Source organism: Stegostoma tigrinum, chromosome 8 (assembly GCF_030684315.1).
Source record: "Stegostoma tigrinum isolate sSteTig4 chromosome 8, sSteTig4.hap1, whole genome shotgun sequence".
Classification (NCBI taxonomy): Eukaryota; Metazoa; Chordata; class Chondrichthyes; order Orectolobiformes; family Stegostomatidae; genus Stegostoma; species Stegostoma tigrinum.
Window position 1 is genome coordinate 17,603,305 of NC_081361.1, and position 17,214 is coordinate 17,620,518.

The 17,214-nt window shown below is 40.0% G+C and overlaps 1 protein-coding gene across 1 annotated transcript in view; it reads right to left on the reverse strand.

Annotated features, from left to right (window-relative positions):
• Nucleotides 1-17,214, reverse strand: part of LOC125456055 (uncharacterized protein C1orf21-like) — a 170,933-nt gene that overhangs the window by 23,563 nt on the left and 130,156 nt on the right. The window contains exon 4 of the mRNA XM_048538718.2: nt 6,071-6,147. Within this exon, the coding sequence (XP_048394675.1) occupies nt 6,071-6,147 (77 nt within the window). The remainder of the gene's footprint in view (nt 1-6,070; nt 6,148-17,214) is intronic.

Sequence of the window (17,214 nt, forward strand, 5' to 3'; positions counted from 1 at the left end):
TCCTCTAGTTTTGGACTCCCCTACCCCAGGGGGAAAGACCTTGACTATTCATCCCATCCATACCCCTCACGATTTTGTAAACCTCTAAAAGGTCACCCCTCAGCCTCCCATGCTCCAGGGAAAAAAGCCTCAGCCTATTCAGACTCTCCCTATGGCTCAAACCCTCCAATCCAGGCAACATATGTTCCACTTGCGGATCAAGAAATCACATCTCCTCTGGCTTGTCCTCAAGAAACTGAGGCGTGCCGAGACTTTCCTTGGAAGATTGAAACCTGGGATTTTATCACTTGGGTCAGTTACCAAGTTGCAGTTGGTAACATGTGCAGTCAACCAAGACTTGCTTCATCAAGCGGTGGGGACATTATTGGTGTACACAATGCAGAGTGTGTTCCAGTAGGGGCTACGGGATTTCAGCTGAGCATCTTTATTTTTGAGGTCCTGTGTCTATTGGAGTGCTTCATTAGCTATTAGCCAGGGATTTTTTTTTTCAGGACAAATATTTCCCTGTAGAGATAGAAAGGTTCAATCTCTGCTGACAAAGGAAGCCATTCAAGCAACTTCAGCCTCCCAGAAACAATCCTCCTGGTTTCCTGGAAGTAATCATCTCATTGATGTTTATGGGACCACCTTAACAGTCACTGCACTGCAACTGATTCATTACATTTAAAGTGCAGAGACTTTATTCATTCAGGAGATGTGATGTCACCAACTCTTATTGGATATTGATATATTTGCAGGTCAGAATAGTCCATAACTAAGAGGGAAATTGGCAGATGTTCCTGTGTGTCTACTGCCTTTATCCTTCTATTGGGGGTTGGTAATGTCAGAGGAGTCTTGGGGAGTTACTGCAGTGCCCTATGTAGAAGGAACACCTTCTGTCGCTGTGCATCAGTGGTAGGAGGAGTGAAGGCTGAATGTGGAGCAAATGTTTGTTGATGTCGTATGAACAGCAGGTCGCTTCGCCCTGGATGGCGGTGAACTTCTGGAGCGTTGTTGGAGTTGCACGTGGAGAATATAGGCAACACTCCTCACTTTTGCTGGACACAGTTTGGTGAGTCAGGAGGCTAGGGTCTAGACCCTTTTTTCTGAATAAGGGTCTAGGCCCGAAACGTCAGCTTTCCTGCTCCTCTGATGCTGCTTGGCCTGTTGTGTTCATCCAGCTCTACACCTTGTTATCTCAGATTCTCCAGCATTTGCAGTTCCTACTATCTCTAAATAATTGTGTGTTTGTTGTTCCCTGGACTATAGAATGCATACAATTATGTTGCAGTGCGATTCTATGACACTGGATGAATTAGAGACACAACTGCACATGCTGAGTGTCTTTTTTAGGGCTGAGAGGTTAAGCTTCCTTTCCTTGCAAATCAATGTTCAAAGCACTGATGTTGTTCAAAGACTGCTGGGTACAGTGCAATAACTAGGTGTCAGCCGTGGGTCAGTGGATAGCATTACCTCCTCCTAGTCAGAAGCTTGTGACCTGAAGTCCCACCCTATGGCTTGAGCACAAAGATCAAGTCTGAAACTTCAACATAGCACTCTGGGTGGTATGCTGTCAGTGGTATCAGCTTTCAGGTAGTCTGTAAAAACAGAGGTCCCCTTTACTCGTTCAGATGGACATAAAAGATTCCATTGCACTATTCTGAGAGGAGCGTGGGGAGTTAACCAGACCAATTTCATCCCACAATGAACATCACAAAAACACACTAACTCTTGTCACATTACTGTTTTTGTGAGTTTGCTGTGCACAAATTTGCTTTTAGAAATTGCAACATTACTGCAGTATTTTCACTTGTAAAAAAACTTCACAGACTGCAGAGTCTTTTACGAATCCTGTGGTCATGAAAGGCTCTATATAAACTGATGTATTTCCTTCTATTAAAATTGATGATCCTTCCATTGCAAGCTCAGATAACAAATGCTCATCTCAATTCCAGTTCAACTTTCTTTCCAACAACATGACAAAACCTGCTCTTTAGTCCAAAGAACTGAATAACATCTGGACCAAGACATCAAGCTATTATTTCTCATTAAAAGAGTTACTGAATCCAAGAACAATCAGTAGCATTCCACACCTTTCCTTATCAGTGACGGCTAATTCAGTAAATTTCAGATCCAATTTGGGAACCTCTCAAATATATTTATTATCTCTGTTTCTCAAAATCAGACTGCACATAGTTCCATCAGGAAGACTTCTGAAACTATCATTATCCTTTCTCGCTAAACCATTCATCACGTTTACTTAATTGGTCTGCAAGTGTTGCTGACTGTTATATACACCCAATAGGAAAATGCACAAGTAATAAAATGGGTTGACAGATTAATCTAGACAGGCCAGAAACAATGATGAACTCTTGCGGTAATATTTGTCACCTCTAGAAATGTCAGTGATCACATTCTCCTGGTCAAGGCTAGAATGTCGTAAGTTCAAATCCATCTCCGAAGTGGACTTGCACTTCAACTCTGTCTGAACCAAGAGTTGCAGTGTCAAAGACAACACAGTGTAGAGCTGGAGGAACACAGCAGGTCAGGCAGGGTCAGAGGTGTAGGAAAGTCAACGTTTCAGGTGACAGCCTTATCAAAATAAATTTTCCTGTCATCATCACGTTGCTGTTCATGGGCGTTTATGGTGTTCAAGTTGGCCTGATGGTACTATTGCTGGGCTGTCAATCCAGAGACACAAGTCATGTCCCAAGGATCCGATTTCGATTCCCACCACAGCAGATGATGGAATTTGAATTCAATAAAAATCTGGAATTAAGAGTCTAATGATGACCATGAATCCATTGTCAATTGTCAGCAAAAGCCCATCTGGCTCACTAATGTCCTTCAGGGAAGGAAACTGTCATCTTTACATGGTGTGGACTATATGTGACCGACAGAAATGTGACTGACTCTTAACTGTCTTCTGGGCAATTAGGGATGGGCAATAAATGCTGGTTTAGCTAGTGATGCCCTTATCCCACAAATGCATTATAAGAAAGAACATAAAAATGTATAGAGAATCAGGGTTGCTCAGTTTGTCTGTCGACGCCCTTTTACATGAGTAGTTATTCTATCCCTGACAGTTGTTTACTCATTTCAAGATTACAATAATAGCACTAAAATAATTGAATAACAGCTTTACACTCATAAATATCACAATTTAGTGTGAATATCCTGTAAATTCCAACACAAACTGAAAATAATCACTGTGCCATCTTGAATGTGCAGCAAAATTAGACATACCAAATTTATATTTCTGAATGAAAATGGACAGAAATTAACACTGAATTTTAGTTGTAATATGCAGCTCAGTGAGTTTACTGATAAGACCAAGCATATTTGTGTCTGATGGAGTTTAATTTCAATGAATGTGAGGTATTGTATTTTGGTAAGGCAAACCAGGGCAAGACTTGTACAGTGAATGGTAGGGCCCTGGAGAGTGTTGCTAAACAAAGAAATCAGGGTACGGGTACATAGTTCCTTGTAAGTGGAGTGACAGGTGGACAGAGCGGTAAAGAAAGCATTTGACACACTTGCCTTCATTGGTCAGAACATTTGAGTGAAGGTCTTTGAGACATTGTGTTGCAGCTGTAAAGGATACTGGTGAGGCCACTTTTGGGATACAGGATACAATTCTGGATGCCTTTCTGTGGGAAGGATGTAGTTAAGTCTGAGAGCGTGCAGAAAGATTTACAAGGATGTTGATATGATTCAATGGTTTCAACTATAGGAAGGGGCTGAATAGGCTGGGGCTTTTTTCCCTAGAGTGCCAGACGCTGAGAGGTACATAAAATTATGAGAGGCATTGATGGGGTGAATGGCCAAAATGTTTTTCCTAGGGTGGGAGAGTCCAAAACTAGACAGCATACGTTTAAGGTGAAGGGAAAGGGGAAAGGTTTGTAAAGGACCTGAGGGGTAACTTTTCCATGCAGAGCGGGTGTATGTATAGAATCAGCTGTGGAGGAAATGGAGGCAGATACAATTACAACAATTAAGAAGCATCTGAATGGTATATGAATAGTAAGAATTTGGAGATACGAGTCAAGTACTGGCAAATGGGACTAGGTCAGATTGGAATGTCTGGTTGACGTGGGTGAATTGGACTGAAGGGAGTGTTTCTGTGTATATGAATGTAATGACTCTATTTCATAGTTTAACACATACCATGAATTCACTTGGTTACCTCACTGTCGGTATGAAATATTAATTTGTTGTTCATTGCATTCACTGACTATAACTGTTAAAACTTTCAGGATATATTTTGAAACTAACTAGGGCTTGCAATCTGTGATAATGGGAACTGCAGATGCTGGAGAATCCAAGATAACAAAGTGTGGAGTTGGATGAACACAGCAGGCCAAGCAGCATCTTAGGAGCACAAAAGCTGATGTTTCAGGCCTAGACCCTTCATCAGAGAGGGGGATGGGGACAGGGAACTGAAATAAATAGGGAGAGAGGGGGAGGCGGACCGAAGATGGACAGAAAAGATAGGTAGAGCGGAAAGTATAGGTGAGGAGGTAGGGAGGGGATAGGTCAGGTCTTCCCTGGACTGACCTATCCCCTCCCTATCTCCTCACCTATACTCTCCTCTCTATCTATCTTCTTTTCTCTCCATCTTCGGTCCACCTCCCCCTCTCTCCCTATTTATTCCAGTTCCCACTCCCCATCCCCCTCTCTGATGAAGGGTCTAGGCCCGAAATGTCAGCTTTTGTGCTCCTGAGATGCTGCTTGGCCTGCTGTGTTCATCCAGCTCCACACTTTGTTATCTTGGATTCTCCAGCATCTGCAGTTCCCATTATCTCTGGTCTCAGAACAGATCCCAGTGGAACACCAGTGGTCACCAACCTCCAAACTGAATACTTCCCACTTACTACCACCCTCTGTCTTCGATTGGACAGCCAGTTTTGTATCCAGACAGTCAAATTTCCCTGAATCCATGCCTCCTTACTTTCTCAATGAGCCTATCATGTAGAACCTTATCAAATGACTTGCTAAAATCCATGTAGACCATATCTATTGCTCTACCTTCATCAATGTGGTTTGTCACATCCTCAAAGAATTCAATAAGGTGTGTGCACAAAGCCATGCTGACTATTTCTAATCAAACTGTGCTTTTCCTAATAATCATAAATACTCTCTATCAGAATCCTTTCCAATAATTTGCCCACCGCAGAAGTAAGACTGACCAGTCCATAATTCCCAGGATTATCCTTATTCCCTTTTTTGAACAAGGGAATGACATTTGCCACCCTCCAATCATCTGGTACTATTCTAGTGAACAGTGAGGACACAAAGATACAGCAGAGGCTCGATGTAGATGCAAGTTATTGTTACAACATTTTTAAGTTGTACAGATGCAATGTATACTCTGGCCATGCGCCAGTTTAGATATAAGAATGGAGTAGTTCAAAGCTAAACCACAACAACCAAAAGAGACATGTTTATTTGTACTAACTTTTTAAAAATATAATTTATAAGCAATACCTAAATAAATACTAGGTTTCTTATGATGGCAACATTGTTTAAACTGCATATTTACACAACTTAGAGGTGTTCAGTCTTGGAAGAATGCTAACTGAGGTTTGTGATTAGTAAAAATACCTGTGCTTTAAACCAAGCAGTAATTGGAATGCATAGTAGCTATGTCCACAGCACATAAGGGTTAACAAGGGCTTTTGAGGATCACTACTTCAGTAAACAAAGTAACACATTATATTATAATCTTACAATATTAAAACCCAAAGCACATTGATAAAAGCCATAGAATCTAACCAAAGCCTAGAGATTTCATTACTTAGTTGAACAAGCATTTTTTCAGCATTATATGTTCAATACCTTTCTTAATTGTATCTTGTCAGAGATTGAGGTGAAGTTTTTGTTTTACTAAGAAATGAGACACAAATAACATTTTTTAAGTAATGTTTTGAATTGAAAGACCATTTGGATAACAAAAGATTGCTTCATAGCAGAAATTAACTCTCAGTTTCTAAATAAATGCAATAGGAATAAAAGTACATAATCCTCTTTGCATTAGGTATTTTACGAGCATTGAAAAACTGTTAAAATGCATTAAAAATATGCTACTTACTTTGCTCTAGGTGTGTGCGTTAGCATTGGTGCTTCTTTGCTGAGTTTAGCTTTAGCATTTGGCAACACACTCCTGTCCTGGGAATACAAAACCCATAATACACAAGCATGAGTACATAGCACGTCTGTCCTTTTGAAATGTTAGAATTCTTTTCCGCGGACTTTTTTTTTTACCATTTTCTGTGTCAGCCTGATGTGATACAGAATCCAAAACAATTATTACAATGAAGGCAAGATATTCAAAACTGTAGACAAAAATGTTCTTCGCAAATCAACGCACATAAGCAAAATATAGCAAAAACAAGAGTGGCTGGAAAAGCTCAGCAGGTCTGGCAGCATCTGTGAAGAAAATAAATCAGAGTTAACATTTCAGGACCAGTGACCCTTCCTCAGAACTGATGGTAGCTGGAAAAACGTTGGTTCATATGCAGAAACTAGGGACAGAGGGACGGGGTAGGGAGTAAACGATAAGATAAAGGATAAAGCCTGAAGAGAGAAAAGAGCAGTTGGACAGACAAAGGAGTTAATAACAATCTGATGAGGAGGGTGAATAGCTGTTATTGGGGACTTAGGTAAAAGGTTAAATTAAGGATAAGTAAAAGATAAATTGTAAGACAAATGAGAGAGAAATGGCAGCACTTTCAACGTAGAAAATCATACAGGACAAATGAACATCTATTACTCTACCATCTGACACTATCGTGTAAGCAGTCATTATGAAAGTGTGATAAAATAACATTGGTACTTTTAGATAATTCACTCCAACATGAAAATTATGTGCAAAAGGGAAATACAACCAAACAAGATGCAATGCCACAGTGACTGCTACACTAATTAGCAGATCACCAGATTGCATGCAAGATAATTAAACAGCAACTTTTCTATTACAACCACTTTGCTCATCATTGCATTTAACCATTTTAGGTTGCTGCCCAGAAATGTGGATGAAACACCAACTTAGTACATGCCATGTTATCACCTTAAGAAAAAAACAGCTGGATGGATAGCAAAGGAAAAGGGACTGGAAAGCCACAGATTAACACTTCAGGACCTGTTTTAAAAGCAGATCTTAGGACGAATGCTTCAATTTTTTAAAAGCTGTAAAAGTCCTAACTGAGACTGAGCTGACCAGCTCCTTGTTGAGGCAATGTGCTATCTTTTGACGGCCATGTGCAAAATCTATGAGTAGCATGTTTTATTTTCATGAAAATAAAACAGGTTGCAGTTTAACTAATTCTGTAAGGCACAGGTGAAAATATGGTTTCAGTACAAAAACAAAATTAAGTAAGTAATTTTGGCACGCTAATAACATTTCAGTTTGTTGTTCAACTTTCCCAATCAGATGCTGCTGATCCTTTCTTTAAAAAAAACTTTGATAGCCTTCGGATTGGAGGGAAGAAGTGTGAGTTCAAGTTCAAGTTCAATTCCACAGTGAAACAAATACCAGGCTGAGAATGTACAGAAGACAATTATTGTATCTTAAAGATAGTAAGAGCTGCCAATGCGGGAGTCTGAGATATTATATCTTGCTTTATGATTTTGAATTTTTTTTGCCTTTACCATTGCCGACGTCAATTCAGAAGACTTGGAAAGAAGTCAAGGCAGAAAATACAGTTGTTCTCATGAGCAAGAGAAGGGATTCTTAACGTTTTAAATGAGATGTTAAAATGAGCCCCATCTGCCTACTCAAGCAGACGCAAAAGATCCCATGACGTTAATACACAGAAGAGCAGAGGAATTAGCCTTAATGTCCTGTCCAATATTTATCCTTCAACTCACAAAGAGAGATTATCTGCTCATTCTCTTCTTGCTGTTCGGGAGATGTTATGCACAAGTTGGCTGGTGTATTTTCAACGTTATACTTGACCACACTTCAAAAGTACTTATTGTCTGAAAGACGTTTTGGGATGCCCTGCTCTCATCAAAGGCACCTCAAAAGCAAATTCATTCTTTCATGTAAGTCATGACTATAACTAACTAATCTTCATCATCATTAAATCATATAAAGCCACGGGACATAGAAATACAAGTGTGCATTTATGTAGTGCCATCCGCAACTACAGGACATCTCAAAGTATTCAAAATAACAGCCAATAAATTTTATTTAAAATGCAAATACAAAACATGAGGTATCATGAGACCTAGTGGAACTGGATTCAGCCCCATATTCTGACACAATGCCAATGTTTTACTACCTTTGCACTGCCTCCAGGCCTGGGAATTTTCTGGCTTCATACTTCTAACTCTATCCACGCACCCGAGCAAAGAATAAAAATAAGAGAACAAGCTTATATTCTTGTGATGCCACTTACAATATTATGACGTCCCAAAATGCTTTAGAACCAACAAAGCACTTGTTGATGCGCAGATAGATAGGAAGTCAGCAGCCAAACTGTACACAATACAGCAATGTGATACTGAGCAGATGGCCTCTTGTGACAGTGGATATAAAAACTGAGCAGAGCACCAGAGAGAGCTCCCCTTTTAGTCTTCAAAATAATGACAAAGGGACTTGAAATTCTGAGAGCAGGGAAGGGGCTTTGGTTTAACATCTCATCCAAGGACCAGCAACTCCATCAGCACAGCATTCCCTCAGATGTGTTAGTCCAGAACACATGCCACAGTCCTGGAGTGGGATTTGAGCTAATCACCTTGGGAGTCAGGGCAACTAACTAAATCCAAACTTTACAGCAAGCTTGACTCCAAAGTTAATGCACAATGCTTACCATCCTGTAGGGCTGTTCTCTCATCAGGTAGAGATGATGGTCGTGGTTTAACCTGAGGGGTTGCACCTCAACCAGTGGCAGGAATCGAACCCATGCTGTTGGCATTACTCCAAGCCTGCTGCCCAGCCAACTGAACTGACCGACCCCCCAACCTCACCCCACACACCATGCACACACGCTCACAGGAATCTCTCCAAATCTAACAGTAAAGAGAAGTCAGACCTTTCTGTGTTTTTTGCTTTCTTAGCCTAAAGTTTCCAGGAAATGCTCTGCCTTTTTGCTGCTCCTGTTGTAAACAGTTAAATCAGCACAGAACAAGAACCAACCCAAAATCTGTAATCACTTGTTCTCAATTCTACATAAAACTACAATGCCCCTTCCCACTAAAAAAAAATAAATCTACCAATGGGCAGAAGCATTTCGGTGGCATTTTGTTGAACATATTTCATAAAATTAAATCTGGAAGTAGCCGCTTTTTTCGATTCTGTTGATTACCTCTTGTTCCTCGTAATCAGACGAATAGAGATGAGGAACAGATGTCAACACCACAGGTACACTAAATGCATGCCGGGAATCAGCGATGTAATCGATGGGATCTTGATAGATTATTGTTCATGCAAACTCAATATTGTTTTTTTTAATGTTAATGCTGTATACGTCTTCATTGGATCCTATTCAGCTGAATCAGGTTCAGTTTTCCATCTCATACTAACTAGTAATTTTCCTCCATCTTAGATTCTACCACCAAAAATGCAGCCTGATGCAACTATTTAACATTATGAAGAGCTAGGGTAGCTATCCAACATAGTCTGTGCAGATAAGTATGAGCTGGAGTTATTTTACAATTAAAATACCCAAAGCACTTGAAGAATGAGGTGCAATCCCATTGAAATATTAAAGTTCCTGAGAAGGTTTGACCAATAAATTTATTTGTCCCCTTGTAGGAAAGACTAAAACTGGCAGGATACACTTTACGGAGGATTTTTTTTCTCTCTCTCATATGATTGGAACTCTGTTCCCTCAAGCACAATGGAGTAAAGATCATTCTGCATTTTTAAGGCTGATAAGGATAGAAGCAAAAGGATACCTGAGATAGGAGAGTTGAGGTGAGCCCACAATCAGACCAAATCAGGCGTGATGTTACTGACTGTGGAACAGGCTTAAGGGGCCAAGTGGCTTATTTCTGCTTCTAGTTTATATGTGACCATCTAAAACATAAGAACTCAGAGGAGGAGCTGGCAAGTCAGCACCCCCAAACTTGCTCCTCCACTCAGTACAATCATGGCTGATCTCTGCTTTACCTCAACTCTACTTTGCTCCTCATAACCCTATGACCCATTTTTTAAAATTAGATTCCCTACAGTGTGGAAACAGGCCCTTCGGCCCAACAAGTCCACACCGCCCCTGGAAGAATCCCACCCAGACCCATCCCCCTATAACTCACTCACCCCTGAACACTATGGGAAATTTAGCATAGCCAATCCACCTACCCTGCACATCTTGGACTGTGGGAGAAAACCGGAGCACCCGGAGGAAACCCACGCAGACACAGGGAGAATATGCAAACTCCACACAGGCAGTCGCCCGAGGCTGGAATTGAACCCGGGTCCCTGGCGCTGTGAGGCTGCAGTGCTAACCACTGAGTCGCTGTGCTGCCCCTAATTTACTAATTTACATTACTAATGAAAAATCCATTGCCTTCTTCAGTTTATTCACTGTGTTGGCATCCACCACACTCTGGGTAGTGAATTCCTTAGACTGAAAACTATTTGAGAGAAGCAATGCATCATCTGGTTTAAATATGTCATTACTTACTTAAAACTAAGACCTCTCATTCTAGACTTGCCACAGGTGAAATATCTGCTCTCCATCTACTTTGTCAATTCCCCTCGTATACCTTAATTAGATCTCCTCTAATTGTTGTAAACAGTAAAGACTATACATGCAAACTGCAAAATCTCTTCTCATAAAGACACACCATTTATCTCTGGGATTAATCTCATGACCCTTCTCTGAACTGCCTCCAATGCAATTACATCCTGTATGGACAACCCCAGATGCAGGCTCACTAAGGCCTTGTACAACAGCAACACTTCCTTCTTTTTATATTTCATTCCTTTAGCAATAAAATTCCATTTTCCTTCCTTGTGCTTGCTGTACCTGCATGCCAGCTTTCTCTGACTCATGTGGAAGGACATCCAGGTCTCTCTGCACCAAGGCATTTTGAAATTTCTCTCTATTTAGATAAAAAAAAGTTGCCTTTCATGTAGACTGAACAAGACGGATAACCTCATAGCTATTGAACTGCGTCTGCCAAATTTTGGCCCATTCACCTAAATTATCAGTCATCCATTCATAAATGTATTTCTTCTTTGCAACTTACTTTCCCAACTATTTTAGTGTCGTCTGCAAATCTGGACATAGTACATGCTGAGGTCTGTAGCATCCCATGACCTACAGCTTTAAACCAGAAAAAGGCCCATTTATCCCAAATTCTCTGCTTTCTGCTGCTTAGCCAACCCTCTATCCAAGCCAATATTACCCCGAACTGTGTGTGATCTCATCTTGCACATTAATATTTTGAGGAATGCTTTATCAAATATCTTCTGGAAGCCCAAATATATATCCAGAGGATGCCAATTATCCACTTTGCTTGTTATATCTTTGAAGACATCAGTCAAATTAGAAAATTAGTAAAATACTATTCGCCCTTCATAAAACCATGATTAGGTTTTGATTTTCCAAATGTCCCATGATCACTTACATAATAATGTATTCCAACATTTTTTCAACAACAGACATTAAACTAACTGATCTTCAGTTTCCTACTTTATGCCTCACTCCCTTTTCAAATAAGGGCATTACCATTACTCCAATGCAATGGAACTTTTCCAGAATCCAGACAATTTTGGAATATTATAACCAATGCACCCACCATCTCTGTTATAAGCTTCTTTAAGACCCTAAGTTGGAGTCCATTAGGCCTTGTCTGCCTTTAATGTCCATAGTTCGGTCAATACATTTTCCTGTGATGACGAGTGTTTTAAGTGTTCCTTTTCTATAATCTCTGCATTACCTGTTACTACAGGGATGGTTTCAGTGTCTTCTTCCTTGAAAACTGAGGCAGAATGTTGATTTAGTGCTTCTGCTATTACTGTGTTAACCACTATTAACTCTGCAGTCTTGTCCCAAAATGAACCAATATTCACCTTTGCTCCTCTCTTCCTTTCATATAAACTTTTGCTTTACATTTTTCTACTTCAAACTAGTCTTCTTTAATAATTATACTTTGTTCTTTTCTGATTTGTATGCGACCATCTCGAACATAAGAACTCAGAGGTGCGGTAAGCAATTCAGCCCACCGAACCTGCAAAGAACTGGCAAAACTCAGCAGGTCTGTCAGCATCTGTGGGAAGAAAGCAGAGTTAATATTTTGAGTCTGATGCCAGTGACAGGTGCAGTAGGTCTGTCAGCACCTGTCACTGGCATCAGACTCAAAATATTATTTCTGCTTTCTTCCCACAGATGCTGACAGACCTACTGAGCTTTGTCAGCAATTTCAATTTTTGTTCTTTTTGTTATTTTTCTTTTTGAAGTTTCCCAAACCTCCAACTTTTCCCTTTCCTTTGCAATATGGTATGCCTTAGGTTTTGCTCTTATGTTGTTTTTAACTTTCTTGCTTAGCCATGGAACCACGATGACAGCTTACCTCAAGCATGCAATATCTAAATTGAGATTCATGAGTCAGCAGACGCTGGCATACAGGAAAGATAATTCAACATGAATTGGCCCATGGCCATTCACTCAATCCCACTTCCGAATGCTTCTATCAAATGGGAAGTTGCAACACAGTCCACTTTAGGTTCTTGCAAAAAATGTGCCGGTTGAAGATGCCAGCATTTGAAAAAGGTATTTGCAGACCATAGCTGAGTCACTGGGCCTTGTGCTGCTGTTGCCATGTTGTGGGCAACAGACTGTACAATGCTGGAGGAGCTGCATTTTTTTTGTCACAAGTCCAAACAAGATGCAAAGTTACTATCAGGTAATTCTCAGCCCTCAACAGTAAAAGGACTTGGTAAAAGGCTCAAATAATGTTATTGAAGTTAACAAGCTAAATTAATGCACATGTTCACCGGTAGTTATTTTGTATTCTGCAAATGGCAAAACGCCATGCAATATTTTTGAGACTCAAAATATACAACTCTGAATTCAGTGAAGATAGTTAGATTTAGTTAGATGTAAATTGCTAAAAATCATTCTTAAAAATAAAAACACATGCATCAGGGGTTAATTGAAGGGGGGAAAAACACGAACAGCCACTAATTTAGTAAGTGCTTTCAGTTGGCTGGTTAGCTTTCCAGACAAAAATTGTAATGAGGGCAGTAGATTCCTCATGTAAAACTCTCAGGGTTCAGTTGTGGAATTACGAATCCGCAATAACACTGTCCCTGATCATGTTTGTGAAACATGAAATAGACTGACAAGTTTGATTTGGCTGCATCAAACGAAGAAAAATGTGGAACAAATACAACAGATCTGTCGAGATAATAAAATGTGAGGCTGGATGAACACAGCAGGCCAAGCAGCATCTCAGGAGCACAAAAGCTGACGTTTCGGGCCTAGACCCTTCTGCTCTCTGATGAAGGGTCTAGGCCCGAAACGTCAGCTTTTGTGTTCCTGAGATGCTGCTTGGCCTGCTGTGTTCATCCAGCCTCACATTTTATTATCTTGGAATTCTCCAGCATCTGCAGTTCCCATTATCTCTGATACTATTTTAACAACAGATCTGTCAACCAGGTCAAAATATTCAAATAGTTTTTTGGGCCAGACAAATTATCACAGCACTACACGTCTCCAAAGAATAACTGGTGCAACACAGAAATCAGAGCCAAAGCTGGACACTGAAGAAAAGATTCCTCCAGAATATTGGTGGTCTAGATTACAATCAACTATAAAGTCAAGGTAAACACCAAATTCTTCAGTGTGAGGCACAAAACAAACACTGATGACTAACAGTTGATATTAAAGAAAGATGGCATGAAAAGTAAACAATATTTTTGATGGCCTCTGCCAGAAAGAACAGGCTGTGGAATAGTTGATTTTGAGATGAAAAACCAGCAAGAGTCACCTCCTCATCTATAGGACGAGCATGAGGAAACAGACTGTCACATGCGGAGGTGTGACATCTGATGCATGTGTTAATTGTTACTCATTCCTGCACAACAACAAAATACATAAAGGTTGGATCGCTTCCAGTCCAGATTGGTGAACTCTTTGGATAAAATCAGAAAGCACTGTTCCTGTAAAAGGGAATGCTAGTCAACAGGTCAGAGAAAAACATTTCAGAATGCAGAGATTGTTTTTTTTTGAAAGGTGGATCTAAAGTGCTTTGAACAGGAGTTGGTGTTTTGAGACCAGGCACAGACGTTGTTAACATTTTTCAAGTGAATAGTTGGTATTTCGCACAAGGTATAGAGAGAAATAGAAATTGTATTGACACCGCAGTAACCTCTGTCGATTTTGTAAATTTTTTAAAAATTGATGGCAAATAGAAGGTGTAAAAGAAAGAAGGTCCTAATGCAGAAACAGCAGCACTTTTTCACTAACAATTAGGAAAGAGAGAAAGGAGCAAAGGTGTTCATGAAAGATGGCTGACAGTCCTCAACAACAATCTGTGCGTTTTGCTCACCGTAAGTTATTGCCGTTAACTTTGAAACCTTATCTTTTTCAGTTACCAGGTGATACAAAATTTGAATATTTCTGAAAAGAAAGAAGATTTTCAGCTTGCACTAATCAGGATAAATTCAACAAAACTAAACTTCAGGAGATCACAATTTTTTTGCTGCAGGATAAATGGGTACTGATTGCTTGGCAAGTCAATTCTGATTGGATGAGGCCTTGCCATGGAGAAAATTTGGAGACCCTGTCATTTCTCACAACTTCTGAGTAATTCAAACAATGCACAAGGCGCAAGCTTTTTTCTTACATTTATATAGAACAGGACCACGCACACTAATGTACATCATTTCTAGTAAGCACAAATGACCCACATCATGAATTTGACTGATTAACTTGAATTGAATGTTAATACAGCTATGATTTCACACAGGACTGTTCAGCAGTTTCTACCCAACAATGGGATTATATCATACCAGCTAGTTGAGTATGACCTGTGGTCTGCAAATTACAAACAGCCAAAAGGAAAATGCCAAATTAAGTAACCAAAACTCTATTTCACTGGCAATTCTTCTTGTTTCTGGACTTAATACAGTCCAAGTCCAGATGCAACAGTGCTCCATTCCTGCATTTAGCTTTGCATCACTCGAACAAAGCCACATCAACTCCATGGATTGTTGATGATCTTAGCAGCATGCAGGAGATGTTAGCAATTGTTCCAGATTCACAATTATACCAGAAAAACTGGCATCACTGTAATTGAGCATCAACAAGCTTGAGAGATTCATCGAGTTCTTCGGCTATCTGTGCCTCCTATCCTTTTGAGTCACAGAATCGTACAACTCGGAAATAGACCCTTCGCTCTAACTGATCCACGCCAACTAAATATCCTAAATTATTCTAGTCCCATTTTCCAGTATTTGGCCCATATTCATCTCAGCCCTTCTTATTTATGTACCCACCCAGATGCCTTTTAAATGTTGAAATTATACCTGCCTCCACCATCTCCTCTGGCAGCTCATTCCTTACATATGCCTTTAGTTAACCAAAGGTTTATGAATCTCAGGCCTAAATTTTAACAACTCACAACAGCAACTATCTTTTGCAGAAAAAGAGTTCAAAAATGTATCTTTTGAGTGTAAAAATGCTTCCTAATTTTACTTCTAAAGGACTGGTTTCATCTTTTAGACTATGCTTCTTAGTCCTTCTCACAACTGGAACAGTTTCTCTTTATTTACTCTATCAGCTCCCCTTAATATCTTGAAACCTTGAACGAAATCATCCTTTAATCTTCTAAATTCCAAGAAATGCAAAACCACTTTCTGTATTTTCTCCTTAGAATTTAGCCCTTAAAATCCAGGTATTTTTCTGCTAAACCTGACCTCCACTCCAGTCCCAACATACCCTAAGGTGTGGTGACCTAAATGAACACAGTAATTCAGATGTGATACAACTAAGGTTTTATATCATTTTAGAATACCTTCTATCAGGCCGTATAAAAGGTAGTTTCAACATTTTTCGTATTTTTCTATGATGTCAGAATTATATATAGACAAATCTTTAAGTGTCCTTGGATGTCTGGTGTTTTGAGCTTTTTAACTACTTAGAAAGTATTCTGATTTTTCATAGGGTCAAAGTGAATGATCTCACACTTAAACATAACATGCTGAAATACATTTGCCAGTGATGATTAATATTTTTTAGTAACTTAAGCTTCCAACTAAGTTGCTCACCATGCCGCTTTTCTTACTGTCATTGGTAAACTTGGACACAGGACTCTCCATCCTATCATCCAAGGTGTTAATGAATGCAATGAATAACTGAGGAACCAATAGTGGTCCTTACAGGATGCTGGTTGTCACATCTCACCCCTCAAGAGTATTTGTACATTGTTTCTACTCTGTTTTCTAACACTTAGCTTACCTGTGGGGAGGCAATGGCTCAATAGAATTAATTGCTAGACTATTAATGTTCTGGGACCTCAGGTTCGAGTCATACGGTGGCAAATGGTAGAATTTGAATTCAATTCAAAAAAGAGAATTGAGACTCTAATGGTGACCATTGTCAAATGTTGGAAAAAGCTATACAGCTCACTAACTTCCCTTTAGGGAGGGAAATCTGTCTTCCTTAACTAGTCTGGCCTACACATGAATCCAGATCCATGATAATGTTGATGACCCTTAATTGCCCTCTGGCCATTTGGAGCAGGCAATAAAAATTGGCCTAGTCTGTGACAACAACATCCCATGGGTGAATTTTTAAAAACAACTCCCAGCCAGATCAATAATTTGCCTTCAATTCCATACACCCTCAATTGTGATGCTCAAGGGAAGAGATGGATGTCAGCTCAGGACCTATTGGGTGTGCTGAAAAAATGCAGCAAGAAGCTGACATTTTACCACTGCAAGCAGCACCTTCACTCATAGGTAAGTTGCTGGATTTTGTAGCTGGAACCTTGGATGTAGATCAGGGAATTTGTATCCCAACGCCGGGCTCACTGGGATGGTAAGTGTGGCAAGTGGTTACTTTTTTTAAATTCACGTGCCGCTCCGAGGTGACTCCCCCCTGAAGCAGCCAACACTCAGCCTACCCATTGAGGCAATGACCCAGTGGCACTATCACCGAAATATTAAACCAGATACTCAGCTAATGTTCTAGGAATCGAGGTTGAAGTCCTGCTACAGTTGATGGTGACATCTGAATTCAATAATGGCGTTGACTGCCCTGGATCAATCCAAAGTTG